Source organism: Hippocampus guttulatus, chromosome 5, assembly GCF_054856545.1.
Source record: "Hippocampus guttulatus isolate MCC_2025c chromosome 5, RoL_Hgut_1.0, whole genome shotgun sequence".
In the NCBI taxonomy this organism is placed as follows: domain Eukaryota; kingdom Metazoa; phylum Chordata; class Actinopteri; order Syngnathiformes; family Syngnathidae; genus Hippocampus; species Hippocampus guttulatus.
In genome coordinates, this window is record NC_141265.1 from 16,095,642 (window position 1) to 16,121,061 (window position 25,420).

The 25,420-nt window shown below is 42.2% G+C and overlaps 1 protein-coding gene and 1 non-coding gene across 2 annotated transcripts; both read left to right on the plus strand.

Annotated features, from left to right (window-relative positions):
* Positions 1 to 1,074: 1,074 nt before the first annotated feature.
* pgm5 (phosphoglucomutase 5) lies at positions 1,075 to 19,117 on the plus strand. The gene is made up of 11 exons (XM_086112374.1): positions 1,075 to 1,473; positions 4,112 to 4,274; positions 4,365 to 4,511; positions 5,996 to 6,121; positions 6,200 to 6,390; positions 7,836 to 7,990; positions 11,219 to 11,334; positions 14,552 to 14,687; positions 15,573 to 15,756; positions 17,994 to 18,131; positions 18,661 to 19,117. The coding sequence occupies exons 1-11, from the start codon at positions 1,216 to 1,218 to the stop codon at positions 18,748 to 18,750; spliced, it is 1,704 nt and encodes a 567-aa protein (XP_085968500.1). The 5' UTR covers positions 1,075 to 1,215; the 3' UTR covers positions 18,751 to 19,117.
* Positions 13,293 to 13,364, plus strand: trnap-cgg (transfer RNA proline (anticodon CGG)). The gene has a single exon. It is a non-coding gene; the product is annotated as a tRNA-Pro (tRNA).
* Positions 19,118 to 25,420: the final 6,303 nt, after the last annotated feature.

Consider the following 25,420-nt stretch of genomic DNA (forward strand, 5'->3'; position numbering starts at 1 on the left):
ATTTCATTGCGAGGATATAGGGTCCTCGAAACTGATTATTTGCTTTCTTAATGTGCTCTGCTGATTAGTTGAGCGGATAAAATAATAAAAGGGTTAATTCAGCAATATGCTGATCGTGGACTGTTGCTTTTATAATTCTCTCCTCAAATAAATATTGCAGCTGTGAAAATACAGCTTTGTGTTGCTTTGTCATGTATGTTATGTCTGCTTGTGGAGCTGTCAAAAGTACTCACACTCTGCTTACTCTCATTAAGTTGAAATATCTGATCTTTACCTGAGTAGAAAAATGTGTAGACTGAAATGTACTTGAATGCAAAAATGTAAACATGAACATGCGGACAAGAAATGTTTTGAACAATTTGTCATTGCGACAATAAAAAAAAAGTTATCTGGACACAACTGATATTTTTTTTCCGTTTTATTAACTTGCTCATGGATGGAGAATATCTTGCTTCTCTAAATCTGTAGTCATGGTTTTGCTGCCTTCTAAGTTCCCATGACAGCCATCCATCCATCGCTATCACTACTTTATCTATTATCCATCAAACCAAAGAACATTTCTATCTATGTTCTAAATTTTCTCACATACAATTATCATGTCAGCAAAATGAATGTCATCTTCTGCATTATGGAAATGTGTGCTGACATACAGAAACGAGGAGTGCATTAGTGAAGAATTTACGTCATTCTGCCACTAGAGGCCGTTATTGACCAACTGTTGCTTGTTGCTGAGCATTTTTCTTTCTTTTTTTTAAATGGGAAATCGCTAAATTGAAGTACTGTAGTCGGTTACATGCTTATATCAAAGTTCATATTAAAAATATGTTTAGACGATTTATTACGTGAGACTTGATCAAATAATGATAAAGAGCAAGGTTACTATCACGATCGTGCACTTATATAAACGTATATAATTGAGTATTTAACAATGCGGTGCTTTTAAACTGGATGTTTATTTGCTACAGTGCCAACTGTCCTGTGCCATCATTCAAAGTCTATTTTTATTTGTGCTCTTGGACCCTCCCAGTGCCCCCCCCCCCAGTGTCAGTTGTTCGTGCTTATTAGGAAGAGACGGGAGCTGTCTGTCACATTGACTCTGTTCCGAGAGATGTAGCAGCTCTCCGTTGAGGACGTCTCCGTGCCCAGCGCTCCCCGCCACAAGCAAGCCACCTTCTCCGGTTGTTTTTTCTTGTTGGACCCTCTCCCGCTTCGACGATGGAGACGAGCCCCATCCCGGTGGTGACGGTCCAAACTACCCCCTTCGACGACCAGCGGCCCGGTACCAACGGGCTCCGGAGGAAGACGGCCGTGTTCGAGGGGAAGAAGAACTACCTGCAGAACTACATCCAGAGCGTCCTGTCCTCTATGGACCTCCGGGACCGACAGGGCTGCACCATGGTGGTGGGCAGCGACGGACGCTACCTGAGCCGCGGGGCAATCGAGGTGATCGTCCAGATGGCAGCCGCCAATGGAGTGAGTACGGGAGGAGGCGGTTTTGGAATCGGAAAACGATACTTCTGTCAAAGTCCAAGTCTTGTAGCATAATATAAGTTGTGTAGAAGTTAGTCACCTTGTATAACATTACCTAAGTAAATGCCTTAATGTACTTAATGGCTTTTGCTATACAGTATTCTACAGTATCAAAAGTAATTTTCTGATGTTAAATATATTTGAAGCCGCTGTAAATTGATAAGGAAGGTGTCTGCTATAGCCTATGACACGCCACAGAGTTTTGTTCATCCATCTATTTTCTGTACCACTTATCATGTCAAATTTTAATACTTTTTAAAAAATCATATCATATGATGCTTCAGAATTGTGAAAAATCAAGCCCTAATCACCCCTCTCAAATGGTGAGGGTGAAACAATTATCCTAATTTACTTTACAGGGCCTTTGAAAAGTAAAAGCACATATTTTTGAAAAGGGAGTGGTTGGTACTTTGGCGATGATGTAACCACAGTCGTTTGCTTTGGTGAAGCATTGCAGGCTTTTTGGCTTGTCGGGTTGGTCAGAAGCGTGAGCACAGACTCCGATGTGATCAGTTAGCACAGGCAACTTGTCCTACATTTGTTAATCAAGGACAGTGCAGTAAATTAGCTTCTTTTTTTTTTTCAAATTGTATTTGTTATCGAGTAGGAGTTTGTGATGGTGTTTTGTGTTGATGGTGGTGTCCAACAGAATATCACAACAACAATTTGAATGATGTGGTGTTTGGTAACTCAAGCAAGATTCATTTTAGAGTAACCTTCATTTCGGAATGTCATCTTCAAGCAAGGATGTTTGCCTTTTTCAAAGAATTACTGCTTGGTGTTGTGATATTCTGTACCACTAACTTGCGGTGGGCGGTACGTTAGTTGACCAGTCAGCACATCTGCCTCACAGCGCAGAGGTCATGGGTTTGAATCGGGCTCCAGCCTTCCTGTGTGGAGTTTGCATGTTCTCCCCGTGCCTGCGTGGGTTTTCTCCGGGTACTCCGGTTTCCTCCCACATTCCAAAAACATGCATGGCAGGTTAATGGAACACTCTAAATTATCCCAAGGTGTGAGTGTGAGCGCGAATGGTCGTTGGTCTATGTGTGCCCTGCGATTGGCTGGAAACCAGTTGAGCGTGTACTCCACCTGCTGCCCAAAGACAGTCGGGATAGGCACCAGGACGCCCGCGACCCTCTTGAGCATAAGCCGTTCGGATAATGGATGGATAGATGGATATCTAGCAGTGGATTTAAAAATAATAATGGTAAAATAATAATCATAATAATAATTGCTTCACACACAAGGAAAAAAAATCGACAGTGGCGGCTTGTATCTCAAAAAAACCCTCACAATTTGGGTCACTCATAAGTCAAGGTACCACTGCATTTAAAATAGAGCAGGGGGCAGCTGCAAAATGGGTAGCCTGAGTTTGTTGCTTGCTAATCCGACTCTGGTGTTACAATTCCGGCTGCTGCACCCCTTTTGACACACGGAAAGGATCCGATTAAGTAATTATTTGTGTTAACACGAGGAAACTTGACAGCTCTCCAAAGAATGAAAGCTAGAAGTGAGCGAGAAAATCCCCCTAGCTCCGCTCTGACATCTTTGTAATTGCTTTGGAGTGCGTCCAAGGGAACATCTGAAGGGAATCTGATTGTGTTTTGGAGCCAAATGTCTCTGAGTGTCAGTCTTATCAGCGCTTCCATCCATCTTGCTCTATTTTCCGACGTTATGTTTGTTCCTCTCCGCCTCTCTCTCTCTCGGGTTGGGCTCTTGAGTGGACAGGACTCAAGATGGCCCCGACATAGTTCCACATATCATCCCTTAACATACACACTGTGTACGCTAAGGAGCATAAATGCTTCTCTGGTGAGGACACGCCTATTATGGGAGGTTGATGCCGTTACCGGGATATAAGCAGCATACAAATATAAATAGATAGTGTGGCTCCCTCTATGTTATTTGGGCTCCACTTGGCACAGAGATTTGGATTTTCAAAATGGCCCCTCTACCTTTTATTTCCAGTGGTCACCGAGACGAGGAAAATCTAACATTTTAATCTACGCTGACTAAGATAAGATAAGAAAACCTTTATTTCTCTCTCAATAGAGAAATTCCCAACTAGAGCTCAGATGTGCCCTCTAAATTGTGTTGAGAGTAACAAATGACTTCTGAATGAATCCAATGGTTATTCCTTGTACTTTATCCAAAATGAAGACATGTTATCGTCTACTCTTGACTCCACAAAATGACAAATTCAATTTAATCAAAATGGTAAAGAGAATACACTTATTTAGCACTTTATCTATAGCATAGGCTGTCCAAAGTGCTTCACGAAGCACCGATTCGTGCGCAGCTCGACTGGTGACTATATGAAACTGTCTAATTAATAGTTGTGGAACATTTTTGCATGCTGAAGGAAACATTTTAGTGGTGGTTAAATAGCAAAATTAATTTTTCAAATTTTGAAGCATGTCTGTCTGACTTTGTCAACATGTGTCTTCCGAGTTTCTCAAATTAGGCCTTTCCTATTCTGAAGTATCAGCCTCAGCATTTGTTGTCTGTAAAGTGGTTGATGCAAAATTTTGTGAAACTCTTCACCAAACATCCATGTGGGTCCTGTGCCTGTGATGTGCAGATCGGTCGCCTGGTAATCGGCCACAATGGCCTCCTGTCCACCCCTGCTGTCTCCTGCATCATCAGGAAGATCAAAGCCATCGGTGGGATCATCCTCACCGCCAGTCACAACCCCGGAGGCCCAGGAGGAGATTTCGGCATCAAGTTTAACGTGGCAAACGGAGGTGAGGAAGGGATATGGCAACTGAGCGAGTTTCGACTCTCGTTCTCTTAAGCACGTTTGTTCTTTGGTGTGTTTTGGTTTTGTGCGACAGGCCCTTCTCCAGATACGGTGATGGAAAGGATCCATCAGGTGAGCCGCACTCTTGAGGAGTACGCCATCTGTCCTGACCTCCGCATTGATCTCTCCAGACTGGGACGTCAAGACTTTGACCTTGAGAACAAGTTCAAACCTTTTCGAGGTACACTTGTCATCCTTGGAACTAAAAATACCATGTTTGGTTTTCCTGTATCTTAGTAAACATGCATTTATCCATGACCTGGTGACCTTACCTGAATTTCTATTTCGGAACGCAACGCTTACCAACGCTAATGCAGTAATAAAGTCATTCTGTTTGTTTGTTTGTTTGTTTGTTTGTTTGTTTATTGAACATAAAACATATATACAGTAATAATTTGACAGAAAATAAGGTAGATAAAAAAAGTAAAAAGAAAGAAATCAATCTTCATTCAACACAGTTATTATGTTCAAGGGAGTAGGAAGAAGTAAAAAACTTATCTAGTCCTACCCCGTTATGTGATTGTATCTAATAAATCATTTTTATATCAATCAGAAAAGTAAGAAGAAAGAAGTCTCCATTAAGGCTCATACTTTACCCTTAACCGTGATATTTTTACAACTTTTGGTTTGTATCGGGATTATATACTTACACACCCTGACACTCTTGTGTCAATTTTCTCTTAAATTCATAATGGATATTTATATACCTTTCTCTATTTATCAACTTAGTTCTGATTTATCATTATATTTAATGTTTTGAATTTATCATTTTAACTCTGATTGATGTAGGTTGTTTGTACTATTTTTTTGAATTTGTTTTTTAACTCAGCAAGCGATTTACTCATTTTCAGGTCCGTTTCGAGATTATTCCACAGATTAACACCTTTGATAGATACACTTCTTTGCTTGATGTTTGTTCTTGTTTTGAGTTTTTTGAATAAGTTGGTACCTCTTAAATCATAGCTGCTTTCTCGAATTTCGAAAAACTTCTGAATGTTTTGGCAGAGCAGGTTATTGTGTGCTTTGTACATTAATTGGGCGATTTTAAAGTCAACCAGGTCATAAAATTTCATCGTATTTAATTTGATAAATAGTGGATTTGTGGGTTCCGTATATTTTGATCTATTAATAATTCGAATTGCTTTTTTTTGTAGGTTGAGAATAGGGAGTGTGTTTGTTTTGCAGGCATTTCCCCATATTTCCACACAGTAGGTCATATATGGTAATAATAATGAGGTGTACAATGTGTACAAAGATCTCTTATTTAGCACTTCCTTGGTTTTGTAGAGGATCCCTACGGTTTTGGCTATTTTTCTTTTTACGTTATCGATATGTGGCTTCCAACATAGTTTTGAGTCTATTACTAATCCGAGAAACTTGGTTTCATACGCTCTTTCTATCTCAATTGAGTTTACCATAATTTTAGCTTGGTGTCTGACAATATTCTGTTGTAAAAATAAGACTTCTCAGTCTTAATTCGAAAACAATTTAGAGTGGACCCAGAATACCCATGAGGAAACCCGCAGAGAACATGCAAACTCCACATAGGAAAGCCGGAATCGAACCCTCTGCGATCTGAGGCGGACGTTTGAACCAGTTGATCACCGTGCCGCGATTCTAAAACATTTCAATGAAATAAAATATAACATTTGTCTGTATTTGCAGTAGAGATTGTGGACTCTGTGGAGGTGTACCTCCAACTGCTGCGAAACATCTTTGACTTCAGTGCCATCAAAAGTCTCCTGACAGGACCGGAGCAGCTGAAGATACGTGTCGACGCTATGAACGGAGGTGAGACCGTCATCATCTTGTTGTGAAATCCAACTGAGCCTCTTGTCAGTGTTAATGTCATCTCCTCTGCTGTTGCAGTGATGGGCCCTTATGTCCGTAGAATCCTATGCGATGAGCTGGGGGCCCCCGCTAACTCTGCCGTCAATTGCGTCCCTATGGAGGACTTCGGGGGCCGGCCCCCCGAGCCGAACCTGACGTATGCCTCTTCGCTGGTGGATGCCATGAAAGGAGGCGACTTTGGTTTGGGCGCTGCCTTTGATGCGGACGGGGTAAGATTCTCCATAGAGTCGCCTAGCTACGAAATGCTCACGGATTGCATTTACGGTATAGAGGGTGATAAGCTGTGTGGAAAGATAGCGTGTAGCTATCACAGCTGTTTGGCACGACACTGACTCACTGACACCTCTTCAAGGAACAAAATGGGTGCAAAAGATGAATTTGCTGGTGCTAAAACGGCGACTCACTGCTAACTGCATCTTAAAGAAGAGAGATGAAGGGCAACTATTTGGGATTGGCATTCAAGTTTTTCCTAATTTTTAAGTCTACGTAACATTCCGAAATTATCCGGGTAAAGGTGGATCCCATAAACATATACAAGGATAAGATGATTTAATTATGATTATGGTCAGGTCTTGTTCTAAAAGACAACATGTACCGTACTTGATATATACTTGACAGCGAACACGGATGGGGATTTCTTGGTGTGTGTCCCTCCTCCCTCTCGTAAAATGATTGTTATCTACTGGTTTTAAGTGTCGATCAACGCCAAATTTGGAAGGAGGATTGTTTGGTTGCACTGAGATTTACATGCAACACAAGGTCACGTGACTGATATCGTCCTCATTTCGATATTATCTTGAACGTTCATATCTCATATGTGAGGATACATTATGGTCGTCTTCCACCAAATATTTATTTGTCGGAACGGCTTGTGGAAGAGAGAAATCTTTGACATCTGATGGATTGCCATGAGCGTGAATAATATTTATTTATTGTCATGAGAGACAGAGGCATAAAATCTGTATAAATATGACGAATGTGAAGACGTGACAAAATAAGATTCGAAGTCAAGGGCCACATTGAATGTTTATCAAACATGTGTTTTGGATGCTTGAAAAAAATATCCAGAGGTTGCATTTCTCAGTACAGTACAAGGGCTTGTATTCTTTTGAAAAAATTACTAAATAATTACGAGTGAATAGCTTGGAAAAAGGAATTGAGTTACTGAGCCCCCCCCCAAAAACTGTAAGTAGCTCAAATTTTCCAACAAGTCATCCAATTGTCATCATTATTGCTTATTGTGGACACACATACACACACACACACATACGCACACACACATACGCACGCACACAGATATAGCACACCATTTCCTGAATAAATGATCTTATCATCAGGGGACTTATGTCATATGAGCTCCCATCAGGATCAAAACCTTCCCAGTGATTAGCGAGGGTGTTTGTAAGATGTTATGTCATACTGTCATCTTTATCTCGCCCAACTCTTGGCAGACACTGAACATACAACTGGACTGCACAAACACACGCACAAGTTTATGATGACTGTAAACCGAATGAATCTGTAGTCATGACAACATTGAGTACAACTTCAACCCGATGAGAACCAGTGGAACAATCATCAAAAACCCTGCCGCACAGTTTTGAGGTTGAGGTGATATGGTCTCATTGTCGATCTTTTGCGCTCTTTCTCTCAGGACCGCTACATGATCCTCGGGGAGAATGCCTTCTTCGTGAACCCGTCAGACTCTGTCGCCATCATGGCCGCCAACCTCTCCTCCGTGCCCTACTTCCGACAGCTGGGAGTCAAGGGCTTCGCCAGGAGTATGGCCACCAGCGCTGCGCTCGACAGGTACCACAAAGACGCAAATGCACACTTTGCTTGGATCACCACTGACCTCACTACAAATTTGCGAGCCTGTCACAAACTCACATGGACCCATATTATACACACTTTAACTCACAGCCTATAAATATGATACGATATGTGACGGGTGAGAAGAGAAGGGCACATTTAGTGAATGGGTGCCATCGCTAAAGTTAGGGCCAGTAAAATTGTTCCATAAAAGTGAACGGGGAATGGGAAGGGTCCCAGCTTTGCATTTGCCGCAATACATACGCACATATCATTTTGATATTATTAGATGTCCTCTTGCTGTCCGTGATGATTCAGTGCAAATTTGCGCATCATTAGAGGATCGTAGAAAAGAGTAGAAAAGTCACAAATAAACACACGTGCTAAAGTTTGCTGATCTTGAGCCCCCTTCACTCTGGACGATGAAGTGGCTCGGGCATCTGATTAGGATGTCTTCCGGACGCCTCCCTGGTGAGGTGTTCTGGGCACATCCCACCGGCAGGAGGCCCCGGGGATAAGCCAGGATACGCTGGAGAGACTATGTCTCCCAGCTGGCTTGGAAACACCTTGTGATCCCCCGGGAAGAGCTGGAAGAAGTGGCTGGGAAGAGGGAAGTCTGGAGAGGAAAGTTCCGTGACCATGCATGTAACTTTCACTTGTATCTCAAATTATCTTTCCCTATCTAAATGGATGAAAATGCATTCATATGTTCTACCCCCCCCACAAAAAAAAAACAACAACCCCCCCCCAAATATTTTCATAACTTTTTTAATTTAAAAAAGAGCACTCTATAGTATTATACAATATTTTTCTGACTATAAACCGCTACGCAGTCACTCTCATTTTGGGGGGAAATTTATTTTACAAAAACCAAGACTAAGAGGAGAAATGCTTGGACTCGCACCCAAAATTCCAATTCCCTCATCGTGCCGACGGCGGTGAACGAGTTCTGGCTGGATCTGAAATTTCCACTACTAACTATGGAAAAGATTTTCTTTTTAAGTTAAATTAAATTACCTTCACTAGAATTCCACATCACAATGTGGCCAAAGGTAGAATTCTGGTCCGTGCTGTAAACAGTGAATCCTTGTGGCAGTTGCCGCGTGCTAAACTAGCGCTTTGTCACACACGTTGGCTTCCTAGTAAGTCAAGGTACCACTGTACGAATGAAGTTCAAGTCAACAATTCTCTCCAAGCGGTTATCAATCTAAAAAAAAAAAGCTCTTTGAAACGTTGACAAACATCAGCCAGGCTTGTGTTCCTCAACTGTTTGTTATCAGGCTTCCGGGTTCGACTCAAGGAAGAACTCCCATTTCAAGTCCGAGTACAGCTCCAGCATGCGACGCTTTTTTGTCAGAATGCCAGCCCAAAGCTTTTAAATCTCGGCTGAGCTCTCGTCAGTGGAGACGGGTCACTGGATGCTATGTTTGGCAAAATATGAAGTCAGGGCCAAAAGCTGATAATGTTTCACCCCTTCCCCACTTGTTATTGCTTTGAATGTACTGAGCAGTTTGCGGTGATGTTAGTAACCTGGATGTGTGTGTTAGGTGTAAACGTGCTGTTTAGAGCCTCAAAGCCTCATGGGAGAACCAGGTTTTTTTTTTCCCTATGTGTGGAATGTCAGGCTTTCCGTTCCAGCTCTCATGTCTCTGAGGACAACATCGGTTTACTCTTATTTGGTAATTTGTCCTGTCCTCGTGTAAACAAGTGCACTGGGCACTCTGGGGCTTTATTTGTGGATGGCATGATTTATGGATGGACGGATATGCTTTGTATATCCACCCATTTATTGTATCTCAAAATCCAAGGCAGATCCCACAGTGGGAATGCTTTGGTGCTATTTTCTCACTTTCCTGAATGCCAGGAAATAAGCTCACATTGATATTGATGACACATGGTGTTGGGTTCTGTTCTGTTTCCCCCTTAAGCGGTCCTTGACGGTGACTTTCAAGTGCAAACATAGTGACTGCAATGTGTTCTCTTAGTCCAAGCCAGTGGGCTAAACATGGTTATTTATTTTTTTGGCGTTTTTATCAGTTGAGCTCAAGAAATCCTGAAATAAGATTGTATGGATGAACTGGCTTCAAAGATTGGCGACCAGATGATTGTGTGATTATAACACAAATGCAAGGTTTTGATTTCACTTAGAAGGTTTATACCGTTATTGCAAATCCGATCACAACATTTATTTGGACTTTTAACTGTTATAATCCACTTGCGTTGGGGCCAAATGATGCAGTGACCCTTACTTTGAGTTGAAGCCGTCGCATACTACGAAATGACCATTACCACCACTAAAACAAGAGCCTCCATAAATAATTGTCGTCATAATTATTCATGTGGGAGGGCGAGGGGTGGGTGGTTGTATGCGGCTGACCTATTTTTTTTTCATTCGGTTCATTTGAACTCTGTTGCTAACCAAAACAGCAGTACACACTAAAGCGCATCCGGTAAACAGTCTCACAAATGAATACTGCATTTTTTCCAATAAATTACTTGCGCAATAAAGATGGTCTCATCCATCCATCCATTTTCTGATCCACTTAGCCTTACAAGGGTCACGGGGCATGCTGTAGCCTGTCCCAGCTGTCTTCGGGCAGTAGGCGGGTGACACCCTGAACTGGTTACCAGCCAATTGCAGGGCACACTTGGACGAATAACCTTTCGCGCACACATGCATACCTTGGGACAATTTGGAGTGATCAATCAGCCTGCCATGCATGTTTTTTGAATGTGGGAGGAAACCGGAGTACCTGGAGAAAACCCATGCAGGCACGGGGAGAATATGCAAACTCCACACAGGAAGGTTAAACCCTGCACGTCTGCACTGTGAGGCGGACATGCTAACCAGTCAACCACCGGGCCACCCCTCATGCTATTCTAAAAATACATTTGAATTTAAAAAATATAAAGATCCCCCATCTGCATTTGAGAAATTAAACGCCCTGGACTACTCTTTGTGGAAACGAAGCATTAATGTACACTCTCAGTTACATCCACACAAGTGCTCAACTCCTCTCTGTTGCTCACTTTTCAAACTGAAAGGTTCACCGACTTTGTTCGTTGGCATTATGAAAGTGAACCTGTTGGCTCGTCATCAAACATTTGCTTTGCTTCATTTGAAAGTTCGCAGGAACTTTTTACGAACAAGGGCTGCTCTTTGACTCAATGTGTGCCTCAAACATATTTTATTTGACTGTTTCTTTTTTTTGGTCATCTTTTTAGGGTAGCCAAAACAATGAAACTGGCACTGTACGAGACTCCTACAGGTTGGAGGTACTTTGGGAACCTGATGGACTCCGGCCGATGTTCCCTCTGTGGGGAGGAAAGTTTCGGGACAGGTACCGCATCTCCTCGGCACTCACTCGAGCAAAAACAGGGTACAACCTGCGTAGAATTCCGGTTAAGACAATACAATTGGACCAACCTCCTGTCCTCATAAGAATTATTCGGAATTAATTCCGTAGTCATACCTTGAAATAGCAGGGAAATGACATCATTTCGGGGTTTCTTTGGAAAAACTCAGTGCAGCTTTGAGACAATGGCCAAATGTAGCGGTTTTGTTTGAATATGCGGCAGTTTGTGGAGCCTGTTATGACTCACCTTTATTTTGGAGTGCGTCCCTGTTGCAATCATAACATTTGTTCTCATGGTTTGCAATCATAAAATCTGTTCTCACGGGAGTTTAGTTGACTTTTTCCAAAAAGCGAGTGAATCATTTCTTCAAATATGTTTCCCTAAACATAATTTAGTAATGAGGACAGAACGGACCTAATTTTAGAGTTACCGCTTGGAGAGAATTGTTGACTTGAATTTCATTCGTACAGTGGTACCTTGACTTACTAGGAAGCCAACGTGTATGACATAGCGCTAGTTTTTGAGCTTCATTCTTGAACATCATTTTTAAGCGTCATTGTCGTCATCCCAAAGCACAGGAACCTTTGCTCTTTCAAAAATGTGAATTTAGTATGATTTATTAATTTATTTTTTAACGTGACTCATATACTACGGATATGGATAGTACATATCCCAAAATGCCTTGTCAAATAATGCCACAACATGTTTGGGGAGTTCATTTCTTGAATAGCAATCGCCCGTATTTTGGAGGGCTAGCGGATTTGTGCATGGACACTGGCGCAGTTGCTAAAAAGTATTCCACTGGAACGTAATACTTATTTTAATACAATTTGCCACGAGGGCACATTGAGCACTTCACATTTACTTGCCCTACTTCTTTTGGCAGGGACAATTTCCAATAGACGAACAAAGACTGTTGTCTCTCTCCTACAATATGACTGATTGAATAAAAGGTCAAAATAACTCTTTACTTGTTCTGTCTTTGTCTTTAACGCATCCTGACGGCTGCCTAATAGATGTGGTGGCTGTGACCCCGGCTGCATGTGTAAATAATCCCCATTCTTCTGCTATAAAAGGAGACTGTGGCTCCCTTTGAATGACAAGACTCGCTGAGGCAACACAAGCGCATTTGCTGTGTCTACCTGCCTCCAACTCTGTTTCTTCGAGAGAATACAGGGGACAGTGAAGGGGCCCCGTGAGTGTAGCAAAGAGCAAACGTGACTGCTGGTAGGAGAGAAGTGAAAGGAACACTCAGAGGAGCTTGTCTACCCTTTTAAGGCCAAAAAGCTTCAAGGGGAGCTTTGCAGTAAATCATCTCATCATCTTCCCTCTTTTCTAACTTGCTGTCATTGCAGTTTTACAAATATCATTTAGAATTATTAGCATGTGTTGTGGGCGCGGGGGGGGGGGGGTTATCTTAGATCATGTGATAATAGGATTTGACGCATTATGTGATCCCAGACAAAGGGAGACAGACAGCAAGACTGGGATTAAGCACTGGCGACTGTCACTTTCCCAACAGATGTCCGCAGCAGCCGTTTAGAAACAACGAGTGAGAGAGAGAGAGAGAGAGAGAGAGAGAGTGAGAGAGAGAGTTATGCCAAGTGTCAGAGAGATGCCTCTTTTTTTTCGTTTGGTCCTTTTCTGCTCCACGCCCTTTTAGGGAAGTCTTGCTCACACATTAGTTCTTGTTAAAATGTCAATGTGTCCACAACAGAAACTTTGCAGTTGTCCACGTGAGGCAGCCTAATAGCTCCCCATTGAAGGGTGTTAGACCAGTGTGTACTTACGTGTACATTTGAGTTGCATACAAGGAACCAGTGGACACTGAGGCGCCAATTCCTGACATTTTGAACTGGTTCTTTGGGACTTGTGCGCAGTGCTTACTGCCAGGCAGTTTCATAATCATAACATAAAGTTGGCAAAATTGCTCTTCATCAGTGACTTGTTGGTCTAGTGGTATGATTTTCGCTTCGGGTGCGAGAGGTCCCGGGTTCAAATCCCGGATAAGCCCTGCTAATGGTGGCCTTTTTTCAGAATGATCATTGCTGAAAGCTGAAGTGCCAGCTTCCTTCAAGTAACAAATGTCTTGTAATTGTGGATTTCAGTTCATGACAGAATATCATGGATATGCACCCCTGTCAACTTTTCGCAGCGCCAACCTGTATAAACTACCAAAAAAATCCTTATAACATACCAAAGCATTTTATATGTCAAAATAACGGCAGAAAAAACCCCACGAATTTTTCAATGATATTTATTGTAGATCTCCATAATACAATGTCTGGTTAATGTCTAATCATCATTCTACTTAGTGGCATTACTGTGTTCAGAGTTGTTTTCCTGCGTTACTTTTTTCACCAACTCCAAATGCTGACCCACCGGCTCGAAGTTACAGCATCCATTCATATTTACTTTGCACTGCAATAATGCTGTCAGTGTTTCGGGTGCAAGCGATTTTCGGAAATCTGTGTGAAGAGAAAGTTACCGGAAATGAAAGCATTCGAGTAGACTAGCACCATTCTGGGCAAAAGCAAACGGAACTACCTGTTAGGAGGGGGGGGGGGGGGATTTTCAGAATCTGTATGATTTGTGCGATACGGCCATATACGTAAGATTCACCACAAAATCCGTATGAACTATGGCTAAACCGTATGAGTTGACAGGTATGGATATGTAATAATGTAATAATACCCACTGAACTCTCCTGCTAACCAAACCAGCAGCACCCATGTAAACTCTCAAATAATAAAGTGTTGGAGACTTACCACACGTTGTAAACCAGTTAGTTCCCTTTTTTTTTTTAGTATCAAAGACGGTCTTATGTGGACAGCCAGTAGTATTGCAGTAGACGCTGAGCAATGGTTACCGCACAACTCTGTGTATGATCGACATGGAGCGACGGGATTTGTTGTTCTTGACATTCCACTGCATTTCTTCAAGATAACGTCTTTTGTTTGCTTCGAAATGTCATTGTAACATTTTTCAATAATATTTAAAAAAAATCGCATCCAGAATATCACAGCCAGCATCCCAACAATTACAGTACTTGTCTGATACGCCCCCTAGTGGTTGAGAGTAGGATAGGAAAGAATGCCCCAGCGATGGTTAGTCTGGAGGTTTTAGGTCATTTCACACGTCAGTGCAATTGAATTGCCTTTTCATCTCTTCACCAAATTAAACAAAATGTTTCTCTGACAGGTTCGGACCACATTCGTGAAAAAGATGGTTTGTGGTCAGTCCTGATGTGGCTGTCTATCATGGCCGCTAAGAAACAGAGCGTGGAGCAGATCGTTCGAGAGCACTGGGCCAAGTTTGGACGCAACTACTTTTGCAGGTAAAATGCATACTGCTTCTTCGGTTGGAGTGATTACATCTTGAAATACTCCCCGCACATTTGCAAATCGCCAGCGAGTCCGTCGTACTGCAAATCATCATTCCTTGTATGGCTGAAGCCAAACATAACTCCTCAGCCTTTACCTTTGTCAACTCCCTCTTCCTTCTCCTTCCCAGTTGCTCTTATTTTAACGTCTCCCCAGTGAGCCGCGTAGATAGTAACGAGAGTTCATATTCCCGTTGACAGTTGCTGCTGCAGATTTTTGTGTTCCCGTACTTAGCTTAGCCGACGCAAAGCTCCAGGTGGCGCTAAACAATGACGTCGGGTAGGTTGTTTGCGTGTAAAGCCACTAGATGGCACTGTATTGGGAAAAAATGTGTATTGTACTGTCTTAATAGGGCTGGTTTTAGAATACCGGTAATTTAATGTCAGTCTGCATTTGTCCGACTATGTTCCTGCCAAATCTTTTGGCTCTTTCTCTACTGTATGATGCAGAAAGAAATCTGACCCTAATTATCAAGGAAACATTGTATCGACTCTGAATTATGTTTCCGGGTGGAGTAGGTATTTATTTATACAAACATACAAACCATCCATTTCTATAGTGCCGGTCCTCTTTACGGTTTCAAGTGAGTTTGAGCGTATCGCAGCTGACTTTGGGTGGGATACACCCTGGACTGGCTGGCGGCCAATCAGAGGGCAAATTTAAACAAACAAGTAGTCATCTCACATTCACTCCTATGGACAATTTAGTCTTGAATGAACCTAATGGTTTTGGAATGTGAGCGAAAGTCTGAGATGCAGTACTGTAACGCAAGAAAAAAAAAGTGTTTTTTTGCCAAATCTGAAGTAAAAAATATCCTCACTTATGACTGTTTGTGTCAGGTTTGACTATGAAGGCCTCGAGCCCCGTGCTGCCTTCTACATGATGAGGGATCTGGAGTCGGTCATCTTGGATAAAGCGTTCAGCAGCCAGAAGTTTGCTGTAGGAGATCACATGTACAATGTGGAGCGGGCCGATAATTTTGAGTACATCGACCCGGTGGACGGAACGGTAGTGAGAAACCAGGTGAGCATTGATTATGTAACATTGGAAATGACAGTAATGTTCTTGTAAAAAATTGCAAAACAAACAAAAAAATCTTTAGCATTACTTACGGTCAAGGGGGAGTTTGCAATTAAAAAAAAAAGATAGAAAAAACACTCTTCACTTCATATGTTAAAATTGTCTGACCTGACCCCTGGTCCCATCTTATGCCTCTAATTTCTTTTAATTAGTATTTTAAAACTTGTCACGCTGCGACAAAACTAGCCTATCAGAGTCTGCATAAATAGGAGGCGTGACCGAGGGTCAGGTCAATCATTTACATGCACACACTGGCAAGACATCCACCCAAAAACAGAGCAACCCCCCACCCCCCGCACCCCAATGTATTTTCTAGCCACCCAAAACTTGAATCTTAGTGTTCATTAGTGTTGAAGGCGCAATCATTTGAATCATATCAAAAGGAGACGTGACTTCATGGGAAGGTTGGTTGGCCCTTCCTGCTCACATTCATATGTCATCATTGTTGTGTTTGGAGACAGACCACCCACACTCTGCTCCATCTGAGGAGATCCATGTTTGGATATGATGGTGGATCTTCCATTTTAAACCATAAACAGGCACACACACACACACACACACACACACACACACACACACACACACACACACACACACTAAGAGGAGTCTGTGTGCACTTCCTGTATGCGCCTGCATCCTCCTCTGAAGTTTTCCCAGCTGACTCCAATTGGGGTTCTTCGAAAACGTCTGGCGCTGCCACTTGCCTCACCCTACCATATGCCTGACATGCACACACACACACACACACACACATTCACGATACTCTGATTTGTGTATACTAGCAGTTGGCACAAACACGCATACCAACACGCAGCCAGGAAAGCGTCACTCACAGTGCTGATGAGAACAAGTGTTACCGTGGCTACAGTGTGGTCCCTCAGCTCCAAAATGTGGTTTTAACCTCGCCGGTAAACCCTCTCGGCCCGCTTGCCCCCAGAGTGTGTTATTGTAGCACACATTCCTGCCAGGCCAGAATTATATCAGCTGTCGCCTCCGCTCTCTAGGAGACAAAAACACACACATGTAAACATACATATGCTTTCACAGATATCTTTTGGGGTTGACCATCTGAACCTCAAAACCTGGCACCATAGGCAGAAGCTGTAGAATTCTATGTGTAGACACAGAGACAGTAGCAGTTTGACACTTCATTAGGTACACCTGCACAATATCCATGACTCATACAGTGAAAATATTGGACATCCATCTCTGGCTGATGTTCATTACAAACTATTAATGAACACATTTATTTTAATTGCCCGGGCAAGTGTGGACATAGGAGACAAAAATATCACATTAAAGTTGAAAACATTGTTTAACATCATATTCCCTGTAGCTGCCAATCACAACAGTGACCGCTAACATTGGCTTTGCAACCCTAATTTGAAACCTTAATTATCTTTTGGTAAAATGATAACCCTAATTTGAAATCAAGATTTGAAACAATGTCTACACCCCTTTTGCATGCTAGAACCCCCATTTTGAAATCCTACTTTGATTTTGACTGAAACTGTATTTAAATATTACAAACAAAGAGTACCTCTCACAGAATGTTGTTGCTCTTCAAATTAGCTATATTAGCTGCTTTGGAAGCAAGCTAACTTTAGCTCCGTGAAATAGTGCCTTGGGTGCGACATTAAAATAAGTTGGGAATTGCCAAGTTTTGTCTCCTTAGCTTCTATTTTGATAGGACGAAGATAGCAAAAAAGGGTGTTTTTTTCCATGTTATGTTTGTTCTTGAAGAATTATAGTGACCTTTGGTCGAGTTCATGATATGAAATGTCTTTTTTTTCAAGATGAATTTTTTTTCTCCTTATTCCCTTATCACGTTTTTGGGGAATAGATTAGCTAAGGGTGAAATGTGTATTTACACCGCGCTACTGTTTTTAGTTTCGGGAATTCGTCGCTGAGTGGAAGGAATGTATTTGCGTTCTTGAGTGGATAGAATTACCGTAGCACATGACACTTAGGAGTAATGTGGGGCAGGCTTGTATGCAAGTACCATAAATATGCATAACACTAGTGACATCTAGTGGATGTTTTTTTTAATATTTCACATTTACAATGCTCCGATTCTTGTTTTGAAGCCTTTATAGACCACCGACAAATGATCCAGTTGTGTTTAAAAAACAAAACAAAAAAACGTGACAATAAAAGTAACATCATGCATTTTGTTTCAGGGTTTGAGAATCGTCTTCAGCGATGCATCCCGTCTAGTGTTTCGAATGAGCGGAAGTGGCGGTGGCATGGGCGCCGTCATCCGGATTTATGCAGAGAGCTTTGAGAGAGACCCCGAAAGACATAGCAGAGAGACACAGGTACTCTATGTGTGTTTGTTGTTCTGTTGACACTGCCTGAAGAATGACTGGCCTTATTCTGCCTGTGTACACCTTCATGTGACTCTGTAGAGTGTGTACCAATTACAAGGGTTGGCTCCGAGTGCAGCTCTTGCTGATGGGCGAGGAACTCTACTCGAAACCATCCTCATAAAACTGCGTAATGGCAAGACAGGTGCCAACTTACCATACAGTTTCATAACGTCTCAAACACCATACTGAAACCTCTAAATGATGATATTCAATAATAGTAGATAGAGATCTGTTCATGTCAAGTTGGCCAGGGCGATCACAGATCATCGCCGTGAAGTTGGCACTTGGGGACTACCTGCCACCTCGATCATTTGTGTGTGACTGAGTTCACCTCATGTTGCATTTTGAGGTTCCACAGTTTTGTGAAAGATGTATTTGTTCTTGTCGTGTACACTGAAAGTACCTGTTGAGAGGTCCATGTTTAAGCACCCATATCAAGTGGCCAATTTGGTCCTATGCTCTTTGTCGCTAAATGCAGGTGGTGCTGGGTCCTCTCATCGCCATCGCGCTCAAAATCTCCAACATCCACGAGAGGACGGGACGCCGCGGTCCAAATATGATCACATGAGCGGGAAAGAAGAAAAAAATAAAACATTTTAGCTCATTCAGAAAGGGCCTAGAAAACATCCCTCACTGAACGTATATACAGTATAAAAAAAATTCTCTCTCTAAATGGCCAACATCAAGTATCAACTTCAACAGGGAGTTTTTGAATTACGGATGAAAAATGTGCAAGCGAGCCTAATGAATGCGCATGTGCATTTTTTTCTGTTTTATGGAGTTCTATAGCACCTGTCAGGAATAATTCACCCACCATCATGCTGAGACACTTGCCCCCCCCCCCCAATGTTGTTTGTATGCGCCACTGTAAAACACTTTAATGTAAAGTCAAACAGGCAATGCATCACAGCTAATAAATTCTTGCGAAATGAAAATGGTCAAGTTTTATATCACAATCGGGATTGAGAATTTCATATTGCACATCAATCGGCGACCCATTAAAATGGACCCGTTTTGGCTCCCGGCCCACAGTTCAGGAAACGCTGGATTCGCGGTAATCAAAGCTGCTGCGTGAAGACCTTTACAAGGTCTGAAATGGACACCGACAAACGCAACTTGTAAACACGCTGATTGTTGAGGTTATGAGGTGAGGATGTGCCAGTGGATATCCGCACGAATTTTTTTTTTTTTGCCGTCTTCAGCAGACATTTGTTTTTACACCTGATTGCACCATCCGGAGCCGGGACCCTTTCAGGATGTCAGGGGTTAAATCTGGCCAAAAATCATCGTTTCACTACACTTCAGTAGTTAATCAAGCATTACTGGTTTTCAAGAGTATTACTGTTTTTTTCAGAACATTAAGGGTTAGTACATACTTCTTTTCTTATGTACTAAGACAGCACGTGGGCCTCACAGTGCCACCGGTGCAGAGTTCGGCTCCCATGTTAGAGTTTGCATGTTCTCTCTGTGCCTGTGTGGGGTTTTTTTTTTCCTGGGTACTCCCGTTTCCTTCCACATTCCAAAATTATGCATGGCCTGTAAATGGAACACTCTAAATTGCGCAAATGGTTGTTCGTGCGATTGGCTGGCAACCAGTTCAGAGTGTCCCCTGCCTACTGTCCGACGACAGCTGGGATAGGCTCCAGTACGTCCATGACTTTCGGGAGGATAAGCGGATTCAAAAATGGATGGATGAATGGATGCAAAGATGACTGCCTTTCACTATACGTCAGTTACATCGATGAACAAAGATACATTATTTGTAGTACAAATTAAATAAATAGCTTTTTTTTCAATACCAATTAAGTAGAAACTGACTCTCATATACAGAGGTGGGTAATCCACGTCCAAAAAGTAAAAACCCTGCCACAATTTGGCTTTAGCCACAGGTGCTTCTTCTCAACCATAAGGTAAACGTTTTAACCCGAAAAAACCGACCATGTATAGTAAGCCGTTTTTAGATGAAAAAACAACCATGTCTAGTAAGGCGTTTGTAGCCGAAAAAAAACGACCATGTATAGTAAGGCGTTTGTAGCCGAAAAAAAACCAACCATGGAGAGTAAGGCATTTTTAGATGAAAAAAACGACCATGTATTGTAAGGCCTTTTTAGACAAAAAAATGACCATGTATAGTAAGGCGTTTTGAGCCGAAAATAACGACCATGTATAGTCAGGCATTTTCAGCCGAAAAAAACGACCATGTATAGTAAGGCGTTTTTAGACGAAAAAACGACCATGTATAGAAGGCGTTTTTAGAGGATAGAAAAGACCATGTATAGTTAGTAAGGCGTTTTTAGATTAAAAAAATGACCATGTATAGTAAGGCATTTTAACCCTAAAAAAGACGACCATGTATAGTAAGGCGTTTTTAGCCGAAAAAAATGACCATATATAGCATGGGTGTCAAACTCATTTTACATTGCCGGCCACATTGGGCCTCGGTAAATGTCAAATGGGCCGGACCATTAAAAATTATACCATACTCTGCTCTAAATAAACAAAATAATATGTCTTTATCAGTGACAGACTGAGGCTGCTGTTGTCTTCTTCTTTGATCAAAACTATGTTGTCTTTTCCTCTGATCAAAACAGTGTGTAGCGGATATTCCACGAATTGCACTTTATTAAAAATATTCATTCTGTGTCGTACATGCATTTTTGGTCGTTTTTTTCGGGTTAAAAAGCCTTACTATATGTACATGGTTGTTTTTTTTCGTCTAAAAACGCCTTACTACACATGGTCGTTTTTTTCGGGTTAAAATGCCTTACTATACATGGTCGTTTTTTCATCTAAAAACGCCTTACTATACATGGTCGTTTTTTTCAGCTAAAAATGCCTGACTATACATGGTCGTTATTTTCGGCCCAAAACGCCTTACTATACATGGTCATGTTTTTTGGTCTAAAAAGGACATGGTTTGTTTTTTTCGGCTAAAAACGCCTTACTGTACATGGTCGCTTTTTTGGGCTAAAAATTTTGTCCAAAAATGCCTTACTATACATGGTCGTTTTTTTCGTCCGAAAAGGCCTTCCTATACATGGTCTTTTTTTTCGGCTAAAAACTTCCTCCAAAAACGCCTTACTTTTTTTCGGGTAAAAAGGCCTTACTATATGTGGTCGTTTTTTTCGTCCAAAAAGGCCTTACTATACATGGTCGCTTTTTTCGGCTAAAAATTTTGTCCAAAAATGCCTTACTATACATGGTCGTTTTTTTTCGGCTAAAAATGCCTTACTATACATGGTCGTTTTTTTTCGGCTAAAAACGGCTTACTATAAATGGTCGGTTTTTTTCGGCTAAAAACGCCTTACTATACATGGTCGTTTTTTTCGGCTAAAATTTTCGTCCAAAAATGCCTTACGATACATGGTAGTTTTTTTCGTCCAAAAACGCCTTACTATACATGGTCATCTTTTTTCGGGTTAAAACGCCTTACTACACATGGTCGTTTTTTTTTTCGTCTAAAAACGCCTTACTATACATGGTCGTTTTTTTTCGGGTTAAAACGCCTTACTACACATGGTTGTTTTTTTCCGCCTAAAAATGCCTTACTATACATGGTCGTTTTTTTCAGCTTAAAATGCCTTAAGATAAGATAAGATAAGATATCCTTTATTTGTCCCACACTGGGGAAATGTACAGCCTCCAGCAGCAAGAATGTAGGCAGAAAGAAGAAGAAAAAACAAACCAACACCGTTCAATTAAGTGCAATATAAATACAAAATGGATAAATCGCAGTGCTATTTACAGTTGTTTTCCACATCATTTAATTATTATTAATATTATTGTTGCTATTTTTTATTCAGCAGCCTGACAGCAGTTGGTAGGAACGAGCGTCGGTATCTCTCCTTCTTGCAGCGCGGGTGTAACAGTCTCTGGCTGAAGGAGCTACCTAGTGCTGTCAGGGCGGGCTGGAGAGGGTGGGAGGGACTGTCCATCATAGCTTTTAGCTTAGTTAGCATCCTTCTGTTGCCCACCTCCTCCAGAGTGTCAAGGGAGCAGCCCAGGACAGAACTGGCCTTCCTGACCAGTCGCTCCAGTCTCTTTCTGTCCCGGGCTGAGATGCTACCTGACCAGCAGACAATGCCATAATGGATGGCCGAGGCCACCACCGAGTTATAGAAAGTCTTAAGGAGCGACCCCTGAACCCCAAAAGACCTCAGTTTCCTGAGTAGGAAGAGTCGGCTCTGTCCTTTCCTAATCAGGGTGTCCGTGTTTGTAGACCAGTCCAGTTTGTTGTTCAGAAGAACACCTAGGTACTTGTAGGACGTCACCCTCTCTATGTCCATACCCTGGATGTTCATCGGTGCTGGTGAGGACTGTTTCCTGCAGAAATCCACAACCAACTCCTTAGTTTTCCTAGGGTTGATCTGGAGGAGATTCTGCTGGCACCAGTCCACAAAGTCCTTCGTCATTCCCCTGTACTCCCGATCGTCCCCCTCTGTAATGAGGCCAACAATCGCAGTCATCGGAGAACTTCTGAAGGTGGCAGTTTGGAGTGGCGTGTCTGAAGTCCGAGGTGTAGAGGATGAACAGGAATGGAGCCAGAACAGTCCCCTGCGGCGCTCCAGTGCTGCAGAGAAGCCTGTCCGACTCACAGCTCTGCAACCTCACGTACTGCGGCCGATTTGTGAGGTAGTCTGTGATCCATTCTGTGAGATGGTGGTCCATTCCGACGTTCTGCAGTTTGCCTCCCAGCAAGTTGGGCTGGATGGTGTTGAAGGCACTGGAGAAATCAAAGAACATGATTCTCACAGTGCTCCCAGCCTTCTCCAAGTGTGACAGCACTGAGTGGAGGAGGTAGATAATGGCGTCTTCCACGCCGATGCCAGGCTGATAGGCAAACTGCAGCGGGTCCAGTGCCGCGCTCACCAGCGGTCGAAGGTGGGCGAGGACGAGTCTCTCCAGCGTCTTCATCAGATGAGACGTCAGCGCCACCGGTCTGTAGCTGTTCAGCTCCTTAGGGTGGGGGGTCTTGGGCACTGGGACCAGGCACGAAGTTTTCCACAGCTGTGGAGCTCTGCCCAGCTTCAGGCTCAGGTTGAACATGTGCTGGACAATGTCACACAGCTGGTCAGAGCAGGTCCTGAGGAGCCGGGAACTGATCTTGTCTGGACCTGCTGCCTTCCTCACATTCATCTTCCTCAGTTGGTTCCTCACCTGCTCTGTTGTGATGGACAGGCAGGAACCAGGTGACAGACTGGGTAGATGAGAGCTGGTCGAAAGAGGAGGGGGAGGAGAAGAAGTCCTCAGTGAGAGTGGTTGCAGTTGGTGGTTGGGGGAAGGGACAGACGACTGGTCGAAACGGTTGAAAAAACGGTTCAGTCCATCTGCCCAGTTCTTGTCCTTCTCAGTCAATGTCTTTGGGCTGTCATGGCCTGAGATGGTTTTCAGGCCCCTCCAGACACCAGTGACATTGTTGGCCTGCAACTGGTCCTCCAATTTCATCCTGTATATCTTCTTCCCCTCCCTGATCTTTCTTCTCAGCCGAATCTTACTATACATGGTCGTTTTTTCGGGTAAAAACGCCTTACTATATGTGGTCGTTTTTTTCGGCTAAAAACGCCTTACTATATATACATGGTCGTTTTTTTCGGCTAAAAATTTTGTCCAAAAATGCCTGACTATACATGGTCGTTTTTTTCGTCCAAAAAGGCCTTTCTGTACATGGTCGTTTTTTTCGGCTAAAAATTTTGTCCAAAAATGCCTTACTATACATGGTTCTTTTTTTCGGCTAAAACGCCTTACTATACATGGTCGTTTTTTTCGTCCAAAAAGGCCTTTCTGTACATGGTCGTTTTTTTCGGCTAAAAATTTTGTCCAAAAATGCCTTACTATACATGGTTCTTTTTTTCGGCTAAAACGCCTTACTATACATGGTCGTTTTTTTTTCGGCTAAAAATTTTGTCCAAGAATGCCTTACTATACATGGTCGTTTTTTTTCGGCTAAAAACACCTTACTATACATGGTCGTTTTTTTCAGCTGAAAATTTCTTGCAAAAAGGCCTTACTATACATGGTCGTTTTATTTCGGCTAAAAACGCCTTACTATACATGGTCATTTTTTCGGCTTTCTGCTAAAAACGCCTTACTATACATGGTCGCTTTTTTCGGCTAAAAACGCCTTACTATACATGGTCGTTTTTTTCGGCTAAAAATTTCGTCCAAAAATGCCTGACTATACATGGTCATTTTTTCGGCTTTCTGCTAAAAACGCCTTACTATACATGGTCGCTTTTTTCGGCTAAAAACGCCTTACTATACATGGTCGTTTTTTTCGGCTAAAAATCTTGTCCAAAAATGCCTTACTATACATGGTCGTTTTTTTCGTTCAAAAAGGCCTTACTATACATGGTCGTTTTTTTCGGCTAAAAATTTCAGCTAAAAACGCCTTACTATACGTGGTCGTTTTTTTCGGCTAAAAATTTTGTCCAAAAATGCCTTACTATACATGGTCGTTTTTTTTCATCCAAAAAGGCCTTACTATACATGGTCGTTTTTTTCGGCCAAAAAGGCCTTACTATACACGGTCGTATTTTTTCGGCTAAAAATTTCGTCCAAAAATGCCTTACTATACATGGTCGTTTTTTTCAGCTAAAAACGCCTTACTATATGTGGTCGTTTTTTTCGGCTAAAAATTTTGTCCAAAGATGCCTTACTATACATGGTCGTTTTTTTCGTTCAAAAAGGCCTTACTATACATGGTCGTTTTTTTCGGCTAGAAACGCCTTAGTGTTCATGGTCGTTTTTTTCGGTTAAAAACGCCTTACTATACATGGTCGTTTTTTTGGGGCTAAAAACGCCTTATTATACATGGTCATTTTTTTCGGCTAAAAATTTCGTCCAAAAACGCCTTACTATACATGGTCGTTTTTTCATCTAAAAACGGCTTACTACACATGGTCGTTTTTTCGGCTAAAAACGCCTTACTACACATGGTCGTTTTTTTCGGGTTAAAACGCCTTACTACACACGGTCGTTTTTTTTCGTCTAAAAACACCTTACTATACATGGTCGTTTTTTCGTCTAGAAACGCCTTACTATACATGGTCGTTTTTTCGTCTAAAAACGCCTTACAAAACATGGTCTAAAAATGCCTTACTCTCCATGGTCGTTTTTTTTTCCCAGCTAAAAACGCCTTACTATTCATCAGGGTTGTATAACATACGGCCGGAACCGGCCCGCAAGGAGGTTTGATCAGGCCCGCAGGATAATTTAAAAGTGAAAAAATGCACAAAAGA

Coding starts and splice junctions, on each gene's coding strand:
- pgm5 (XM_086112374.1), top strand. CDS start 1,216: ATGGAGACGAGCCCCATCCCGGTGGTGACGGTCCAAACTACCCCCTTC. Junction 14,688..15,572: donor GGACGCAACTACTTTTGCAG/GTAAAATGCATA, acceptor TGTTTGTGTCAG/GTTTGACTATGAAGGCCTCG. Junction 15,757..17,993: donor GAACGGTAGTGAGAAACCAG/GTGAGCATTGAT, acceptor ATTTTGTTTCAG/GGTTTGAGAATCGTCTTCAG.